This window comes from Prionailurus bengalensis, chromosome C1 (assembly GCF_016509475.1).
Source record: "Prionailurus bengalensis isolate Pbe53 chromosome C1, Fcat_Pben_1.1_paternal_pri, whole genome shotgun sequence".
Classification (NCBI taxonomy): domain Eukaryota; kingdom Metazoa; phylum Chordata; class Mammalia; order Carnivora; family Felidae; genus Prionailurus; species Prionailurus bengalensis.
The window spans coordinates 12,606,483-12,626,728 of NC_057345.1; the positions used below are offsets into that span (position 1 = coordinate 12,606,483).

The following is a 20,246-nucleotide window of genomic DNA, read 5'->3' on the forward strand; positions in this document are numbered from 1 at the left end:
AGGGGCAGACACACACACACACACACACACACACACACACACACACACACAGAATATGAAGCAGGCTCTGGGCTCCAAGCTGTCAGCACAGAGCCCGACGCAGGGCTCGAACTCACGAACTGTGAGATCATGCCCTGGGTCGAAGTCGGTGCTTAACCACCTGAGCCACCCAGGCGTCGCCCCCTCCTCCCCCCCCAAACTTTCTATTTTTAAAATTTCAACAGTAAAGTTGAAAGAATAGTACAAAACCACGCAAATATTCTTTAGCTAGTTAACCAACCGTTATCATCTTGCTATAATTCTTTCCCCACTTTATACGTACGCTCCCTTTTTTGGCTAAACCATTTAAAAGTCCGTTGCAGACATCATGAGGCTTAACCCCTCAAGAGCGAAGGGCGGCGTGGCTCTCCTGCGTAACTTCTACAGCGTTATCGTGCCCGGGAATTTAACGTCAGCAGAGTGGCGTTTCCCAGCTGTGCCCAAGTATCTTTCATAGCTTCTCTCCCGACCCCTCCAGCTGGGATTGAACCTTGCTTTTGTTTTTCAGGCCTCTTTAGTCTCCTTTTAATCTAGAATAATCTCTCTGCCATATTTATTTGTTTATTTTTTGGGTCTTCATGATCCTGACTTTTTTGAGAAATCCAAGCCAGGGTCTCATAAAACATTCACACCCAGGAATTGCTTGGTGTTCCCCCAGATGGGCTTGGGGTGTTCGGCCAGATCCTGCTCGCTGCGTCACACGAGGGGGCAGGACACGCAGGCTGGCCCGTCCTCATCCTCTGTCACTCGGTGAAGGCGGGTCCTTCAGGTGTCCCCATCCTAAAGGGACTGGTTTCCCTGTGTAATTAATTCCTTGGTCACCTGCAGGTGATTCTTCCAGAATGTGTGAACATCCTGTTCCTCAGCAAACTTTCATCCTGAACTTTCCTTATTTAAAGAGGGGTTTCCTTATCTGGACTCAGCCCTCCCCCCTTCCTGTACGACCTCTACATGTTTATAGATTCTTTTTTATGTTGATTTAACTTTCAAAGTTTTTATTTATTTTGAGAGAGACTGTGCACGAGCATAAGCACGGGACGGGCAGAGAGAGAGAGAGAGAGAGAGAGAGAGAGAGAGAGAGAATGCCGAGGCTCTCCGATGTCAGCACAGAGCCCGATGCGGGATTTGATCTCATGAACCTTGAGATCGTGACCTGAGCTGAGATCAAGAGTCGGATGCCTAACCGACTGAGCCGCCCGCGTGCCCCTAGATTCTTTTTTAAACCCAGTGTACTGTAATCCAAGACCATCATTATTATTTTTGATACTCAAATTGTCTCCGATGTGGCCACCAGGAGCTGTTTGTGTTGGCTCCTGGGTCCTTTGGGCACCCTCCCTGTCATTCGTTGGGCACTTCCTTGCTTTTCTGCATCGGGACTTTTAAGCTCCCCTGTTATCTCCCCTGCCCTGATCGGCCATTTCTCTGGGGTGCCTAGGCTGGTTCCCTTTGGTGGGGAACGGTGTCTGGAAATGGAGACCTGGTGTGCCCTCCACTGCTGGGGGTCATTGCTCCAGACCCTTCCGGTGCACAGGGCCAGGGTTCATACGGACAGCTCCGATTCAGATCCCAGATGACGGACCTCCACCCCCCAACATCAGGGAGCTTCAGCCACACCACAGTTTCCGGATCGCTCTGCCTGTCCCACCACCCACGCCAAGCCTACTGAGTAAAGTTCAGGATTTCTTTGCAGGTCTTTTTGTCCTTAAGGACCTGGGGTGTATGGTCAGAGTGCTGAGTTCCCAAGCCACTGGAATGGATTCTTTTCTATGTGGCTGTGACCATGTTCCAAGAAAACTTAATTTCCCCAAACGGGTGGCAGGCTGGTATAGTCTGAGGGCCACTGTTTGCAGACCACCGGTCCAGAATTATCGTCCCAACGGAGCGGTTCCTGGTTCAGGATAAGCAGCTGGCAAATCGCCATGCCTGGACCATGGGGGTCAAGTGGGCAGGAAGCACGGAGCCTCCCAGAGCTCAGAGGCAGGGGCATGGCTGTGCTCGTGGCAGCTGGGCAGGGGGCCTTCTTCAAAGACAAGGAGGATAGAGTCCTCTTAGAGAGAAGGTGCCCCCACCCCAACTCCTGGGCTCCGAGACCAGCTAGGGATAGAGGAGGGGTCCAGAGGTGACAAGTGGGATGCCAGCACCGAGCCCAACGGGCAACAAGGGCCGGGCCTCCCTGCCACCTGCCCCCACCCAGGGGTAGTGGGACCCATGCTGCGGGATGCCACCTAGTCCGCCTGTGTGCCCAGGAGGCCCGGCCAGGACTCCCAGGACTTGGCTCCATGGCAGGCTCCTGGAGTGGGGAGGGGTCTCAGGGAGCCCGGAGATCACCGAGGGGTGAGGGGCTGGGCCTCTGTGTCGTTGGTCATACATCCTGCCCTTTCCCCCACCCGCCCGACCGCTGGGCTTGGCGGGTTGGCGCAGGCCTTGTGTAAAGTCGTTCGGGCCTGGGGGCAGACTTGTCACGCCTCTGGAGAAATGAGCCCGGATTTCCACTGCTGACTTCTCTCTTAATTGGATTCTGACAACAGCATGCGGGGCTGAGTGCCTGCAGACTCAGCTATGGCTTTCCACAGCCCTAGGCCTCTCGGTTCCAGCGCAGCCTGGCTTTCTGGGAGGCAGGAAACGCTTCTGGCCCTTTCTTAGGAGCTGGGCAGGAGCCCTGCTGCACACAGGGGCGAGCATGCCCACGCTTTCCTGTGCAGCACGCGCGTGTGTGTGCGCTCGTGTGCAAATGGGTGCGTGCTGTTTTTGGAAAAAAGGGGGCCCCTCCCACCCCGCCGCCCCGTCCGTCCGTCTGTCTGCTCGTTGGCGGTGGGCACTGTGGGCAGTCGGGTCCAGCCTCAGCAGCTTGGCTGTGATGGGGGTCGGTGAGTCCTCGGCTGGCCCTTCCCAGCAAGGCCCCTTGGGAAGTGTCCTGTTGAACCTGGTGTTGTGTCCAGGGCTGGGCCTTCTGGAACATTGTCTCTTCAGGACAGCAGGCTGCTCGGGGTTTCTCTGAAGGAGAAAAGGAGTACTGAAAGCCAGCATTTGGGGGTGAGGGCCAGAGGGATCAAAGATCCTCCTCTCCCCTTGCACGGCGTGGACTGGGCCTGGCTCTGAAGTTTCTACTGCCTCTTCAGCTTCTGCTCTCCGGGTGCCCCCAGTCAGAGGCGAGCTGTGCCATAGAACCGTGCCCCTCGAGGGTAGCCTGGCACACGGGGAAAGGAGGACGATGCTCTGCCTCTCTCCTCCCCTAACCTGGGGCCCTGGAGTTTCCTGTACCCACCCCCCCAACCTGTTAGGCCTCCCTCAGCCCTGTGCAGAGCTCAGCCGCCGGGGGCTGGCTCGGAAAAGCAATTTTGGTGGCCTTCTCACAGGCTTGCCCTCCCTGGCTTGGCTCCCCTCCACCATTAGCTTCCTTATCTCAACGGGGAAAACGCTTCAAGGTCTTGGTGATCGGAGCCGGGTGGAGTCGGGCTGCGGCCAGAGAAACCGAGCAGTGTTAGCACCACGTTCACTGGTGAAGCAAACGTCCTTCGGGGCTAAACCTGACCCTGTCACTTCCCAGCCTAGCCCCTCCTGCACCTAACGGGATGGCGGTGGCCCCTGGGTGATCCGGCGCCTGCCCCCCTCTCCCCTCCATCTAACCACGGGCTGCACCCTGACACGCACACTCATTCCTGAGGGGCCTCCCCACTCCCCACCCCGGCCCTGCTCCCTGGGACAAAATGCACCTGTTCTGTTTCAAATCGCCAGGAACTTCCGTCCGGCTCCAATCTGTCTGCTCTGCGATTTCTTTTTCCTTTTCTTGAATTCAAACCCAAAGTCAGAGTTAGAGACCCTCAACATAGTAAGTGCCTGACATCCCATAACTGTTTTTATTCCGTAAGTTTCAGGAGCGCAGCTTTATAGTTTGGCATTGTGCGCGCTACAAAGTCGCCTCACCCTCCGTCACCATACGGTTGACCTCTCACACATTTTGCCCGTCCCCGACCCCCCTTTCCCTCTGGTAACCGCTCATCTGTTCTCAGCATCTGTGAGTTTGGTTTTGTTTCATTTCATTTGTTTTGGTGTTGGTTTTTCAGATTCCACATATGAGTGGAATTCTGCAGGATGGCTTTCCCTGTCTGACTTATTTCACTTAACATAATACCTTCTGGGTCCATCCATGTTGTCGCAAATGGCATATTTCATTCTTTTGATGGCTGAGTAGCAAATAGTCCATTGTGTAAATACACCACATCTTCTTTATCCATTCATCTCCCGATGGACACTTAAGGCTGTTACCATGTTCTTGGCTATTGTAAATACAACTTTAGTGAGCATAGTGAGCATAGTATCTTTTTGAATTAGTGTTTTTGTATTCTTTGGATAAATACCCAGAAATAGGTCATATGATATTTTTATTCTTAATTTTTCAAGGAAGCTCCATCCTGTTTTCTGCGGTGGTGACACCAGTGTGCATTCCCACCAACAGTGCACGAGGGCTCTTTTGTCTGAACATCCTCACCAACACTGTTGTTCCTTGTGTTTTTTGATGGGGGCCATTCTGACGGGTGTGAGGTGAGGCCTCATTGTGGTTTTGATTTGCGTTTCCCTGATAATTGGTGACCTTGAGAATCTTCTCCATGTGTCTGTTGGCCATCTGTAAGTCTTCTTTGGAGACTTGTCTATTCAGGTCCTCTGCCATTTTTAAATTGGGTTGTTTGGGGCTTTTGTTGTTGAGTTGTATGGGTTCTATTTATGCAGGTTTACTTCTAGGCTCTCCGTTCTGTCCCATTGACCTGGGTCTGTTTTTGTACCAATGCAAAAACAATACTGTTTTGATTATTATAGCTTTGTAGTATAGTTTGAAATCAGAGAGTATGATACCTCCATGGACATTAAACATTTTTTGAAAGCTTATTTAGACAGAGAGGCGGTGGGGGAGGGACAGAGAGAGAGGGAGAGAGAATTCCAAGCAGGCTCCGTGCTGCCAATGCAGAGCCTGATGTGGGGCTTGAACCCACAAACCATGAGATCATGACCTGAGCTGAAACCAGGAGTCAGATGCTTAACTGACCGAGCCACCCAGGCACCCTGGAATGGACATTTTTATAATATTAATTCTTCCCATCCATGAGCATGGAGTATCTTTCCATTTATTCGTGTCTTCTTCAGTTTATTTAATTAATGTCTTAGAGTTTTCAATGTACGGGTCTTTCCCCTCCTTGGCTAAATTTATCCCTAGGTATTTTATTCTTTTTGGTAACAATTGGAAATGGGGTTGTTGTCCTATCTTCTCTTTCTGATGAGCTGTGATTCATGTACAGAAATGCCACAGATGTCTGTATATTGATTTTTTATTCTTGCAACTTTACTAGATTCATTTATTAGGCGTAATGGGTTTTGGATGGAGTCTTTAAGGCTTTCTACATACAATATCGTGTCATCTGCAAACAGTGACAGTTTTACTTCTTCCTTTCTGATTTGGATGCCATTTATTTCTTTTCTTGCCTCATCGCTGTGGCTAGGATTTCTAGTACTATGTCGAATAACAGTGGTGAGAGTGGACATCCTTCTCTTGTTCCTGCTCTTAGAGGAAAAGCTTTTAGCTTGTCTCCATTGAGGATGCTATCAGCTGTAGGACTGTCACATATAGGTTGAGGTACATTCCCTTGTACCCACCTTGTTTTGAGAGTTTTTCAACATCATAAATGGATGTTGCATTTTGCCAAATGCTTCTTCTGCATCTATTGAGATGATCACATGATTTTGATCTTTCATTTTGCTAATGCACTGTATCACATGAATTGATTGGCAGATGTTGAACATCCTTATATGCCTGGAGTAAATTCTACCTGGTCATGGTGTATGACCCTTTTAATGTACTGTCGGATTCAGCTTGCTAATGTTTTGTTGAGGATTTTTGCATCTACGTTCATCAAGGGCATTGGCCTGTAATTTTCTTTCTTTGTGTGGTGTCCATGTCTGGTGGGGTGATGCTGACCTTGTCAAATATGTTTGGATGCTTTCCTCCCTTTAAGTGTTTGGAGGAATTTGGGAAAGGTAGGTATTAAATCTTCTTTGAATGTTGGTAGAACTCACCAGGGAAGCCTCCTGGTCCTGGACTTTTGTTTGTTGGGAGGTTTTTGATTGCTGTTAAAATCTTCTTTCTAGTGGGGCACCTGGGTGGCTCAGTTGGTGAGGCAACCAACTTCGGCTCAGATGATGATCTCGCGGTTCGTGGGTTCAAGCCCCGCGTCGGGCTCTGTGCTGACAGCTCAGAGCCTGGAGTCTGCTCCCCACCTCTCTCTGCCCCTCCCCTGCTCATGCTCTGTGTCTCTCTTTCTCAAAAATAAATAAACATTAAAAAAATTGAAAAAAAGCCATAGGGGTACATGTGCCCCTATGCATCAGCACTCCTGTATCCCTTGGGTAAATTCCTAGCAGTGCTATTGCTCGCTCGTAGGGTAGTTCCATTTTTAATTTTTTGAGGAACCTCCACACTGTTTTCCAGAGTGGCTGCACCAGTATGCATTCCCACCAACTGTGCAAGAGGGTTCCCCTTTCTCCGTATCCTCGCCAGCATCTGTAGTTTCCTGATTTGTTCATTTTAGCCACTCTGACTGGTGTGAGGTGGTATCTCAGTGTGGCTCTGGTTTATATTTCCCTGATGATGAGCGACGTTGAGCATCATTTCATGTGTCTGTTGGCCATCTGGGTGTCTTCTTTGGAAAAGTGTTCTAGGTATTCTTTAAAATTTCCTCTTTGATTTCTTTTTTGACCTGTTGATCGTTCAGTAGCATAGTTTTTTAGTCTTCCTAACTTGTGGTTTTTCTCATTTTCTTCTTATAATTAATTTGTGGTTTCATACCACTGTGGCTAGAAAAGATGCTTGATAAAATGTCAATTTTCTTGAATCTACTGAGACTTCTTTCGTGCCCAGCATGTGATCTACCCTGGAAAATGTTCCCCGTGCCCTTGCGAAGAAGAATGTGTATTCTGCTGCTTTGGGGCGAAAAGTTCTCTATATACCTGTTAAGTCCATCTGGTCTAATGTGTCATTTAAGGCCGATGTTTCCTTATTGATTTTTTTGTTTGGTTTGGATGATCTGTCCACTGAGGAAAGTGGAGCAGTAAAGTCTCCAACTATTATTGGGTTGCTGTCAATTTCTCCGTTTAGGTCCGTTAAGATTTGCTTTCTATATTTTGGTGCTCCATGTTGGATGCATATATGTTAATAAAAATTACATCTCCCTCGGGACTGACCTCTTTAGCATTTGTGTAGTGCCCCTCTTTGTCGTCTACTACGGGCTTGGTGTGCAACTGTACTTTGTGTAAGTATCGCTACCCCAGCTTTCTTTTCATCCCCCTGTGCACGGAATATCTGTTTCCATCCTTTTGCTCTCAGTCTGTGTGTGTCCTTACTTCAAAGTGAGTCCTTCGTAGGGAGTGTAGAGATGGGTCTTGCTATGTATCCATTCGGCCGCCCTCTGGCTTTTGATTGGAGCTTTCAGCCCATTTACATTTGAAGTAATTATTGATAAGTGTATACTTACTGCCATTTTGTTAATTGTGTTCTGGCTGATGTTGTAGTTCCCGTTCTGTCCCTTTCTTCTTTTGCTCTCTTCCCTTGTGGTTTGATGGTTTTCTCCTGTTATGTTTAGGTGCCTTTCTCATTTTCTTTTGGGTATTTACTCTAAGTTTTTCCTTGTGCTTACCTTGAGGTTCATGTAAAATCTCCTATGGCAATAGCAGTCTGTTTTAAGTTGATAACAATGTAATTTTAAACAGATTCTAAAGCTTTCCCTTTTTACTCCCCACCCTTGATGTTTTATGTTTGATGACACATTTTATATTTTTTTGTTTTATGCTTTTCCCTCAATGAATTATCGTGACTTTAGTTAATTTTAGTACTTCCATCTTTTCATCTTTAAAAAAATTTTTTTTCAAACACTTTTACTTATTTTTGAGAGACAGAGACAGAGCGTGAGCAAGGGAGGGGCTGAGAGAGGGAGACACAGAATCGGAAGCAGGCTCCAGGCTCCGAGCTGTCAGCCCAGAGCCCGACGCGGGGCTCGAACTCACGGACCACGAGATCGTGACCTGAGCCGAAGTTGGACGCTTAACCAACTGAGCCACTCAGGCGGCCCTACATTTTTTCATCTTTATGCTTGCTGTAGAAGTGATTGGCTCATTACCTTTGCTCTACATTTACCTATTCCAGTGAGATTTTTACTTTTGTATGTTTTCTTATTATCGATTAGTGCCATTTCTTTTAAGCTTAAAGGAGTCCCTTTAGCAGTATTTGTAGAACTGGTTTGGTAGTGAAGAACTCCTTTAGCATTTGCTTATCTGAAAAGCTCTTAATGTCTCCTTCAATTCTGAATGGTAACCTTGTTGGGTTAGAGAATTCTTGGTTGGGAGACTTTTCCTTTCAGCACTTTAAATGTGTCAGGCCACTCGTTTCTGACCTGGAAAGTTTCTGTTGAGAAATCTGCTGATAGCCTTGTGGGGTTTTCCTTGTACTTGACAAGTTTTTCCTTTGCTGCTTTCAGGACTCTTCCTTTAACTTTTACCATCTTAATTACAGTGTATCTTGGTGTGGTTCTCTTCGAGTTCATGTGGTTTAGAACTCTTCGGGTTTATTGGATCCAGATGTCTGATTCCCTCCCCAGGTTAGGGGAGTTTTCAGTCATTATTTCTTTTTTTCTGGCTCTTTCCCTCTCCCTTCGCCTTCTGGGATCCCCATAATGTGAATGTCATTCCACTTGATGTTGTCCCAAAGGTCGCTTCAGGTGTCTTCACTTTACTTAATTCTTTTTTCCTTTTGCTGCTCTGCCTGGGTGTTTTCATTGCTTTATTTTCCAGCTTGCTGATTTGTTGTATTTCGTCCAGTCTGCTGTTGGACCGCTCTCGTGTATTTTTCAGTTCAGTTATAATTTCCTTTTGGTATTTTCTTTTATTTTTCTCTCTCTGTGTTGAAGTTCTCCCTGTATTCATCCATCCTTCTCCTGAATTTAGGGAGCATCTTTATGACCATCACTTTGAACTCTTTATCAAGTAGATTGCTTATCTCTGTTTCATTTAGTTCTTTCTTTAAGGTTTTGTCTTTTTTTTTTTTAATTTGGAACATATTCCTCTGTCTGTCTCTTCATTTTGCCTTACTCTGTGTTTTTCTGTATGTATTTAGGTAAATCACTGACCTCTCCCGGTCTCAAATGAATGGCCTTATGTAGGGGAGGATGTATGGGACCCAGAAGTGGGAACTTCTTGGTCTCCAGAGCCAGGTGCTCAAGGACTGTCTCCTCTGTGGGCTGTGTGTGCCCTCCTGTTGTGGTGGGACTGTGGCTGTGACACATTGGTAGGTGGGGCTGGCTCCTGGCCTGGCTGTGGGCATGTCCACGTCTACTGGGGCACATTGGTGGACAAGGTTCTCAGTGGAGTACACCCACTGGCACTAGTAGGTTACAGGGAGAATTCCAAAATGGCGCCCACCAGTACCATTCTTAGTAAGATAGACTGAGATGGACAAAAGGGCTCCTACCAGCGTCTCAGTGCATGGGCAGAGCCCCTGCTGTTTTCTGCCACTCTGGCAGACCCTCCAAGGTTTGTAGTAAATGGATCTTCTTTATCAGTGGCGTATGCTTTTTTTCAAATTGGTGTTTTCAACTGGTTTCCAGGTTGAGTGAGTGTGTGCAAGCCCCTTAAGAGCAAGTTTCCTGTTCCTTCCGGTTTTCTAGAGTCTCTGAATATAATCCCCATTGATTTTCAAAGCCTGGTGTTTTGGGGGCTCATCTCTCCTGTGCAGGGTCCAAGGGTTGGGGTGCCTGATGTAGAGCTTGAATTCCTCATTCCTCAGGGAAGTTCTCTACCTTTGATATCCCTCTTGATTGTGACTCGCCACGGCTGGGTTTTTTCCTCTGGTGCGTCGGTGTCTCTGCCTCTCATCTGGTCTCGACACCATCCTTTTATATTTTCTTGTGGAGGCCCAGTTCATTCAGTTTCCAGGTTCCTTTCAGAGGGAATTATTCCATAAGTATGTGTAGATAATTGTGTCCGTGGGAGGAGGTGAGGTCAGGATCTTGCTGCTTCACCATTTTGAACCCCGCTCCCTGCTGTTTCTCATCAATTTTTGGACATTATGTGTTGCATCCCCACAGATGCAAAGATTCGGATGCAGAGATGTAAAGGATTAGGATTTGACTCACACGACCCACCTCCCTTCCCCGATTGTTCCGTTTGTTGCCTTTGTAACTCTAGATGATATTCATAAGCTGCCACTTCCTCTTGTGTCGCCTTTTGGCCCTGACTTTCCCTTGTGTCACAGGGGCATGCTAGAGCTTGGTCTGCTATCCCTTTCCTAGTTCCTTGTTCATTGATGTCATGTGGGTAGCTTGAGATGGCCCATGTTGGAAGTATTTACACCATGGGAATCGGCAGACAGGGCAAACCAGGATTCTCCACCAGTAGTTACACACTTTCCAGCACACTACTCACTGCTAGGCTTCTGAGGGTCCCTTCTAGCCCTGAGTCTGGTTCAGGCAGAGGCTGGGTTAGTTAGCTTGGCCTCCCGAGGCTCAGCTGGCAGGCCCAGCCCAGCACCAACACCCTTCTCTCTGTGCCGCAGCAAAGCTTCGAGGCGCATCAGGACGAGGCCGTGAGTGTGACGCACATGGTGAAGGCGGGTAGCGGCGTCTGGATGGCCTTCTCCTCTGGTTCCTCCATCCGCCTCTTCCACACTGAGACACTGGAGCATCTGCAGGAGATCAACATCGCCACCAGGACCACCTTCCTCCTTCCGGGTGAGGCTGCTGTTGGGCATCGCGCCCTGCTGTCCTGGGCCTGTGCGGGGAAGATGCTGATATCCGTGCAGCATCTTCCATGGCCAGGCGGAGGTGCCTCCTGGTCAGCCCATGTTGTTAACCCTCATAGGAGTGTTTGGCCGGCATCAAAAACTGGGCCTTCGAGAGGGGAGACAGCAGGGTCAGGATTCGAACTCAGGGCATCGTTCCAAAGCCTCTCTTGCTGTCGTCGCTCTTCCCTCTCACCCCTCGTGGGAAATGAGGCTCCAAATTCAGCAGACTTCCAGATCAGGAAGCTGCTAAAAAGCCATACTGGGTGGGAACCCAGGCCCATCTACACCTGCCGCCCCTCAGGTTGACCAGACACCCAGTTCTGCCTCCCATCACGTTTGGAACATGAGGTGAGGGGCAAGAGAGAAGGCCGACAGGGGTCTATTCCTTTAGAGGTTTTTCTAAGAAAGGCGGCTGTCTCTCTTAGTTTGCTGGTTGGGCTTTGGGGGCAGGGGGAGGGCGAAGGGCTTGGACGTCATCCCCTTGGGGCCCTGCTTCCTCCTGCAGAGCTACTGGTGATGCTCAGTGGAGAGGAGTAAGGTTGGAGTTCGCCTAATACCCTGCTCCTCCCGCATCTGCCTCTGTGGAATCGGCTCCAGGCAGCGCCCTTACCGTCTGCTGTCCAAGGTGCTGCCCAGACCCTGCAGGCCATGCCGGAGGGAACCAGGGCAGACACCTGCTCAGGGCCCGTTCCTACCCCCGGGCTGGCTTTAGAGCTTGGCCCAGGCCCCAGGAGACAAATAGACTGGTCTGGGAGGATGTAGAGGCTCCATCCTGTCCAAACTGGGCTAAGTTTGGCAGTTGGGAGAGCTGAGGGGCCCTGGGGCCAGGGACACGGGCCCGGCATGGCAGGTGGGGAGCTAATTGTTACAAGGACTCAGCAGATGGGCCGTGTGGAGGCCAGAAGTGGCTGTGTGCTGAGCTGAGGGACTGATCTCCCTGTCCTGTGAGGCTGGGCCAAGGACAAGCACGTTAGCCAAAACCTAAGGGGCCGCGTGGTGGCCTCTGTTTTACCACAGAGGCCTGGACCCTGACTCCAGCCAGGGGACCCAGAGATCACCCCCAGAGATCCTGCTTCCTCCTGGCCAGGCACAACAATGGTCCCTGAGTCTGGCCTGGTGGCGACAGGGGGTGGTGGTTGCTTGCTCCACGTTCAGCAGTGGCAGTAGCCTGCCACAAACCCTGCGGTGAGCTGGGTTCCAAGTGTTTTACGTACAGGGTCGTGTTTCACCGTAACCCCATGAAGTGGCTTGTCCGTGGTCACGCGGCAGGCCAGAGGCAGGGCCGGGAGTCTATGGGAGAGTCCCACGGTGTATAACAGGGAAGACATGGTTTCAGAGGTGGCTAGAGCCCTGGCTCCGCCACTGTGGGGCTTGGGCAGGTCTCTCTGCCTGCTGGTCTGTGGTCCGTCTGTGGGAGTAGACAGAGGGCTTCCTGGCTCCGGATAAATGCCTTCAGGCATGGGAAGACACCTTGCACGGGCTTGGAGCATGGTAGGTGTGTGAGGAGAATAAATAGGGCCATAATACACTTCCCAGGGTGTGCTGTGTGGGCTCTGTGGGACCTGGGTTATGGCTCTTTGCCTGTTCTTCCCTCCTTCCCTCCCTCCTTCATCCCTGATTTCCTTCCTTCCTTCCTTCCTTCCTTCCTTCCTTCCTTCCTCCCTCCCTCCCTCCCTCCCTCCCTCCCTCCCTCCCTTTCCTTCCTCCCTCCCCTTCCTTCCCTTCTTCTTCAGTTTCATTGCATTTCACAGTATTTAGCCATTATACAAGGTAAATCTATTTTACCTATGATAGAAATTTCTCTCTATCACAAAAATATTTCCACATTTATGCTGATAGCTAAATTACTTCAAGTTAGTGGAACAACAAAAGAAGTGGGCCTTTTAAATCTCCTCAGCTTCATCTGGGGGCAGAGGAGGGGAGAGAAAGAATCAGCCCGTCACGCCGTCCGAGGCGGGACTGGTGGGCAGACCCGGATGCAGGTGGACAGCCGCAGCCCCCTCGGGCACAACTGTGACTTTGCCACGTGAGCTCAAAATGCATCTGCACACCCACTGGCTCACTTGTTCTCTGCAGTTACCCTTTGAAGAAGGAAGGGCGTTCGCTATCTCATGATTATGTCAGGGCCAGGTCAACGGAGGCCCCGGAGCCTAAATGACCTCCTGGAAGGTCACACGCCCAGGAGGCCGGAGCCAGGCCCCTAACTGCAGCGTCTCCGAGACTTACTGGGCAGCGTCCCCATTCCCAGGCCTCAGTTGCCCCATCTGTACACGGAGGGGCCGAGATCTGAGTCGGAGCCTGGCCGTGGGGCACAGGGCAGACCAGAGCTGGAGTCAGGCTGGCTCTGCTGCCGCCCAGCCCCGTGACCCGGGGCAGGTGGGGAACCCCTGGGATCCCTGGTCCCTGCCTCCCAGGGAGGTTGGGCCTTGCCTGAGGCGGTGCAGGGACAGCACCCCATAGTCTCTGGCTGGAGTGAGTCCTGGTCCACGGCGGTGTCATTCATTGGCATCATCTTTGTTCTCATCTTCGTGGCCATCCCTGCCCCTCGCCGTACCCGCCCTGTGGGCTGCACATCTCCCAGGGTGCCTCCCTGCTCGGTCCCCACTCTCCAGCCCATGCCCTTCCGGCTGCACCTGCTACATCCAGCAGACAGAAGCCACCTCTCGCTGGCCAGACCTCCCTGGGGCTGGGCCCTGGGACATCTGGGCGGTGGGGGAGGCTTAGTTTCCCCAGGGGTTAGTGCCCTGGGCCTCCTCTGCCAGGCCTGACCGTTCCTAGTCAGCGACACCGTGGAGCCTGGGGCTGGGGCCAGGACCCCCCAAACCCCAGAAGAGCCGGGCCGGAGCTGCCCCAGGGAGAGGGTGGCTTCAGACCCGTTTCACACTGTGCCCCTGGCGGAAGAACAACAGAGCAGGATTCGTAAATTCTTTATTAGAAATATTTTTAAAAGGCTTTTAAGTATTTTTTTTCTTCCCCCACACCACCAAATGAAATAATTGCATAATTAGTAATAAATTTGTTCCTCCTCTAAGTGTGGACTTTTTTAAGGGCGTGTTAAAAATTTATCACGCTTCCTTCCCTGGACCCCTTTCTTCCTCTCGTGTACCCGGCTGGTATTAATGCATTTTTTGAACCTAAACTCCCCCCCTCCTCCTAACTAGACAGGTCATTAATAAAATGTTCTCCAAGAGCCTGAGCCTTTTAAAGTTGTATATCTCCAGATAGATGGCTTGGGTGAGTCGAACACTGCTGCATTAAGTCTCTGTGATAAAATATTTATCCACCATTAGAATTTTTTTTTTTTTTTCCTTTCGGACTGTTTGTGAAGTGTCTTGATCTTTTCCTCGAGGCAGACGGGGAGGAGGAAGGGCCCTAGAATGAGGTCTGCAGATGAAGTCATTTCTCAATGCTGGTGGCACTTCTTTGGGTTTCCTGCTGCCCTCCTCTCGTCTGCTGGGTCTCAGCTGTCCAGTGGGGGCCGGGATGATGCGGGGGCATCGGGGAGCCGTCTCTTGCTGGGCTCACGGCCCCAGGGTTCCTTGGAACAGGAGGTGAGGCAGCGAGATGAAAAATTTGCCACTGCTCGCTCTCTGGGCTTAATTATTTTTGTGGGTTTATGGCTCTGATGGAGCTGATTTTGAGCCATGAGTCTAGGTCCTTTTAATAATCACAGACGTTATCCTAATGGCCTCCTTTTATTGATTGTACACTCTGGGCTAAGAGCTGCGCCCAACTGTGTGTGTGTATTATACAGACACACGTGTATTTCCAATAATCATAAAACTGAGCGAGGCAAGTTTATAATACTCACGGATAGAGAAGGGAAAGAAAATGACTTGTCCATTCGCACGCCCCGCGCGTGACGCCCACACCCGTGTCCTTTTTCGCTATTCTGCTCTCGCTCGTACATTTGTTCACGAGCCGAGGGCGCTTGAGCCGCGAGCTGGGGAATCAACTCAACTCTGAGTGTGCAGATGAGCTGCTGCCCTCACGAGGCTTCCATCTGCGAAGGCAAGCGGCGACAGAGAGAGAGAGAGAGCGAGAGAGAGCGAGATGGGGCGATGGAGACCCTGACCAGGGCCGAGCGGGGGCCAGGTGGTGAGGAGGGGCTGGGAGCACCCGCCGCCGGCCGGGAGCCCGTCCTCCTGGTGGGCGTCTGCGCGTTTTGAGCTGACGCGGGCGTGGGGAGGAGCCCCAGCTTTGCACGCACCCAGACCCGTTCGTGAAACGGCCCTTGTCGTCCAGAGACGGGCCCGGCTCTTCTTCCCGGGGTGTGCGTTCCCACGTTGAATCAGCACCGTGAGTGGGACTCCGTTCGCGTCGCGTGGCCAGGCCCACCACGTGCGTCCGCGTATCCGGGAGGCAGCGTGGCCTTCCACCCCAGGCCCGCCCTCCCGTCGGAGTCCCAGGCACTGCCAGGCGCCCGGCTGCTCGAGACCAAACACCTCGGAGTTGCCCTCGACGCCTGTCCGCTCTCCCAACCCGCTCTATTCGACTTCGGACCGGATCTCGAACGAGCTGGCTTCTTGTCGTCCTCCAGGCCACCACGGCGCCTCGCCACCGCATCTCTGCCTGGCTGGTCTGCTTGCTCCCTCCCTGCCCTCCACCACACTGAGGCCAAAGCACTCGCTCCTCCAAGCCAGGCCACCCACGCCCCTGCTCAGACCTTCCAGTAGCTTCTAGAATGTAGCTTCAGAACGAACAGTCACCACTCTTACCCTGGCCTACCTGCTCTCTGCTTGTCTTGAGCTCCACCCCCGTCCCGATCCCCGAGCTGCGCTGGCTGTAGTCTGCTCCTGCCACCCTCTTATTCTTGCCACAGGGCCTTTGCATGTGCTGTGCCCCAGGCCTTCGCTCGGGGCTCGGGGTGGCTGCCTCCTCCTTGTCCTTCGAAACTCACGTCCCCACGCCTGCTTCCCTATCCTTCCAGAATGTGGGGGTAAGTCAGGAAGCTCAGGAACCTTCCTGCCCACTCTCTCCCTGCCCCATGCTCCCATCTGAATCCTCTGCCTGGTATTGATGTTCCTGGTTTATGTCTTCACTTCCTCTTTCCGGTCTCTAGACTGTGCTAATACGGTAGCCGCTATGACGATGAAAACCGGATGAAATGAAAAATTCAGTGCCTTAATCCCACCAGCTACATAGCCCGTGTCCACGAGCCACCTGTGGCTAGTGGCTGCCGCATCGAACAGCGTGATCCATAACATTTGCATCATCACAGAAAGTCCTAGAGTGTTTGCTCCTCAAGAGCAGAACTTTGCGTGTGCGGCTCCCACTGTGCCTCCAGCACTGAGTGCAGAGTCCTGCGCGTAGTAGGTGCTTGGGGTGTCCCGGAGTGCCGAGTGAGTGGGTCAGTGATGATAGAGTCCATTGTGTTATAGACGGTGCCGCGTGAACCCCGACATGGTAACCCTGGGGAGCCACCCCGTTCGGCTCGGAGGCTGTTTGCCGTGCACAGGAAGCTCGTACCCTTACCCGCGTGGAACCCCAGTAATGTGCTCAAGAGCGGAGAGGCAACAGAGGCACAGAGTGTAACCAGCAGACCTGAGCCCTGCCCCTGCCCCGCACTCGCCAGCTGGATGACCTCGTTGGGCCTTCCTGTCCTCATCTGGAAAACGGGCCTAACATCGGTGTCTCACACGTGTCCCAGGCCGCTGCAAGGCTTACATCCGACCAGACCGGGTTTCTGTGTGCTTTAGAAACTCCGGAGTGCGGTCCCTGGACCAGCACCCATCAGTGGCACCCGGGTACTCGCCAGGAATGCAGTTGGGGGCCTCCTGGCCCTGCTGTTGGTGCTGAGACATGCCCAGGCCACGAACCGGCGCTCCGAGCGTCATTTCACACGCCACGTGGCATTGCTGTCGCCATGGCACATGGCATGAGTTCGAATTTCCTTTTAGGGAAGAGCTGGCCCCGCTCAGGGGGGCGGGAGGAATCAGGCAAGAAGCAAGACGGCCCTTTAGGAAGGCAGGGGGGCGTCGGTGCCGCCTGTCCCTCGTGCCCTTTTCCGGCGACCGTCGTCGTCAACAGGGCAACAGCAGTAGCGTCCGAAGGCACCTTTCTGTGTGTGCCGTGTGCCGGGCACTGGGTTAGGTGATTTCTGCTCAGTCGTTGACTTGTTTCATCCTCAGGACGAGGCTGTGGAATATTGTCATTGTCCCCTCTTGCGGGTGAGGGAGCCATGGCACAGAGGGGTTTAGGGACCGGCCTGGGTCACGTAGCTGGGAAGGGGCAGAGCCCGGGTTTGAGCCCAGCGCCTGGCCTTGGAGACCTCGCTCTGGGCCGCTGTGGGGCGTGGCTCATGCTGCGCTTCCTGCCTGTAAAGGGCAGAGGGACCCCCGCACTGTCCCTGCCACCGCATTCTTGATGAAACGAAGAGACGGCACCAGGGGGACGGTCAGGCGCTAATCTGGACCGCCATCAGTAACATGCTGGTTCCTGGCACGTCAGGCCAGGGGCAGGCGCGCTGTGCCTTCTCCCGGGGAAGGGCCCGCGTGGGCGGAAGGACAGGCCTGGGCTGGAGACCGAGGGACTGCGGCAGACTGCCGACTCGCGTCGCTTCTGCGTCCACGCCGGCTCCCTTCCCAGGCATCCCGTGTGCGCCAACATCCGCGTCGCCCTCAAACCCTGTCTTTGCTCCCCACCCGGCCACGGAGGGCCCCCACGGGCCAGCTCCGTGGCCAGTGGCTCAACCCCCTTGCCTCCTCGGGCAGTCCCACTTTCCCCGGGTGGAAACAGGCTGGGTAGAGGGGCGCTCAGCTGGGGGATCCAGCCAGGTCAGCCTCCCAAGCCCATGTCCCGACCACAGCCCCATCCAGCTTCCTGCCGGTCTCACAGGAGGAGCCGTTTCCTCACCTCGAAGCCCCCAGAACCCACTGCTGTCCCCGGGGGAGGCTGTGCGGCTCACGCTGGCTTCTCTCTCCGCAGGCCAAAAGCACCTGTGTGTCACCAGCCTCCTGATCTGCCAGGGTCTGCTCTGGGTGGGCACCGACCAGGGTGTTATCGTCCTGCTGCCTGTGCCTCGGCTGGAAGGCATCCCCAAGATCACAGGTGAGGCTCTGGGAGCCCGTCTGGGCAGGGCCTGGGACAGTCAGCTGCAGGTGGCCGGGGAGGGCATGTCTCGTGCCCAGGTGTTTAGGCATCATTCTCCAATGTCCTCTGTCACCACAGGTGGCGCTGTGGCACGGCGGAATTATGTCCTCCTCTCCCCCTGTGGCTTCAGGATTCTGGGGACCCCTGAATAGTGGCCGGGCCCCTGGAGGGCCGAGGTGGGGAGGGGGAGGGGGGAAGCCCTGAGGGTAGACCAGCCCGGCCGGATCTTGAGCCGCCCTCCCTGCTAAGGAAGAGTCTCTTCCTAAATCCAAGATCTCCTGTTTCCATCACAGAGATCATTTTGCTCCCCCCCCCCCCCCCCCGTGTCAGTCCTTGGGTTTGCCAGGACGTATGGGGCAGAGACACTGCCCCCCCGCGCTGACAGTCTGGTGGAGGCAGCTGAGGTCTGGGGTGGGGGGGTGCTATGCCGGCAGGTGTTCCGGGCCCGCGGGCCACAGGGACGCAGGCGCTCAGCGATCTGTGGGTGGGTCAAGAAGGAGGTGCGGAGGAGGGGCTCCAGCTGGGCTTTAGGGGATGGGGCGGAGCGGCAGGTGGGTGGGGAAGGTTCTCTGGGCGGAGCCAACAGCTCGGAGACGTGTGGCTGGCGCTTTCACACTGATGCCCCCCCCCCCCCCCCCCCCCCCCGCCCAAGTGGTTGATAAGGTCGCTGCTGTCCCCTGTCCCGCTCCTCCACAGAAAATAGCCCTAGGGTGTGGGAGAGCCCCTCCCCCGGAGGCTCCAGCATCCACTGCCGTTAGTGAAACCAAAACACCACCCAGAACGTTCTCCAAGAGAGGTCTGGGTGCCCCCTCCAAAGCTGGGCCTCTGGGCCCCTTCTCCCTGCCCCACTCTTGCAGGGAAAGGCATGGTGTCGCTCAACGGTCACTGCGGGCCTGTGGCCTTCCTGGCCGTGGCTACCAGCATCTTGGCCCCCGACATCCTGCGGAGCGACCAGGAGGAGGCCGAAGGGCCGCGGGCGGAGGAGGACAAGCCTGACGGGCAGGCTCACGAGCCCCCGCCCGCGAGCCGCGTGGGCCGAGAGCTGACCCGCAAGAAGGGCATCCTCCTTCAGTACCGCCTGCGCTCCACGGCCCACCTCCCGGGCCCGCTGCTGTCCGTGCGGGAGCCCGCGCCCGCCGATGGCTCGGCCCTGGAGCACAGTGAGGAGGACGGATCCATCTACGAGATGGCCGATGACCCGGATGTCTGGGTGCGCAGCCGGCCCTGCGCCCGGGACGCCCACCGCAAGGAGATCTGCTCAGTGGCCATCATCTCGGGGGGGCAAGGCTACCGCAACTTCGGCAGCGCCTCGGGCGGCAGCGGGAGGCCAGCCCCGTGCGGGGAGACGGACAGCGCCCTCCTCATCTGGCAGGTGCCCTTGACGCTATAGCCCCCACCGGGGGCGCACCGCCGCGGGCGTGGCGACCGACAGTCATGCGGGGTCCTCCCGGGAGCACCGATCGCCTTCCAGGGACCGTGGGGATGGGCCTGGGTCTCCCGGAACTACCTTGGCCGAGCAGAGGAGAACCTCTTCCTTTTAAAAAAAAAAAAAAAGAAAGGAAAGAAAGAAAGAAAGAAAGAAAGAAAGAAAGAAAGAAAATGAAGAAAGAAAGGAAAGAAAGAAAGAAGGAAAGAAAGAAAATATTTCAGAGTTTTGGGGCAGGGGTTTGGGTGCGGGGAGAGGATACCTCTGGAGGAAATGGCCCTCTTTTTAAAAGCAAAAAACAAACACAAAACCTCACAACTGCCTGGCAAGCCCAGCACCTCTTGTCCGGGCCGAGCGGGGCTCAGAGACGGGCCGCGCGCCTCTCCTGGACGGGCGTGTGCGTGTGAGTGTATGAGAACGTGTGGGCTGGTGTGTGAATATATATAAATACGTATATATGGTGTACATTATGTGTATAAATGAAGTCTGTACATATTGGAGCTCTGGGAGATGCTGGAATAAAAGGCAAGAAGAACGTGAGTGCTTGGACTGACTTTTTGTTTTTTGAGGTGTGACGGAGGCACGAGGGCAGGAGGTAGGGCTGTTCCGGAACCAGGGGGACCCCGCCATGGCACGGGCCCTAGAGTGAGCCGTCCCGTGCACTCGCCATTGGCCACGTGTCGCTTTTTATTCGTGTAATTAATTAAAATGAAATGAAATCACAAATCCAGGTCCTGAGTCCCATGGCCACGTTTCTTGGAGAAGCCCCACGGGGTGTGTGCCTCCCGCGCTGGGCACTACAGGTCCAGCTGTTTCCATCATCCCGGAAAGTTCTCTTTTGCTCGAGAAGGGGCTCTTGGGAGCTTCTTT

General features: G+C 53.5%; 1 protein-coding gene across 1 annotated transcript in view; it reads left to right on the plus strand.

Annotated features, from left to right (window-relative positions):
• The window catches only part of ARHGEF10L (Rho guanine nucleotide exchange factor 10 like), a 142,638-nt gene extending 122,722 nt beyond the window's left edge, over positions 1-19,916 (plus strand). The window contains 3 exon segments of the mRNA XM_043573887.1: positions 10,631-10,805; positions 17,786-17,908; positions 18,808-19,916. Of these exon segments, the coding sequence (XP_043429822.1) occupies positions 10,631-10,805; positions 17,786-17,908; positions 18,808-19,340 (831 nt within the window). The 3' untranslated portion in view covers positions 19,341-19,916.
• The last annotated feature ends 330 nt before the right edge of the window (positions 19,917-20,246 follow it).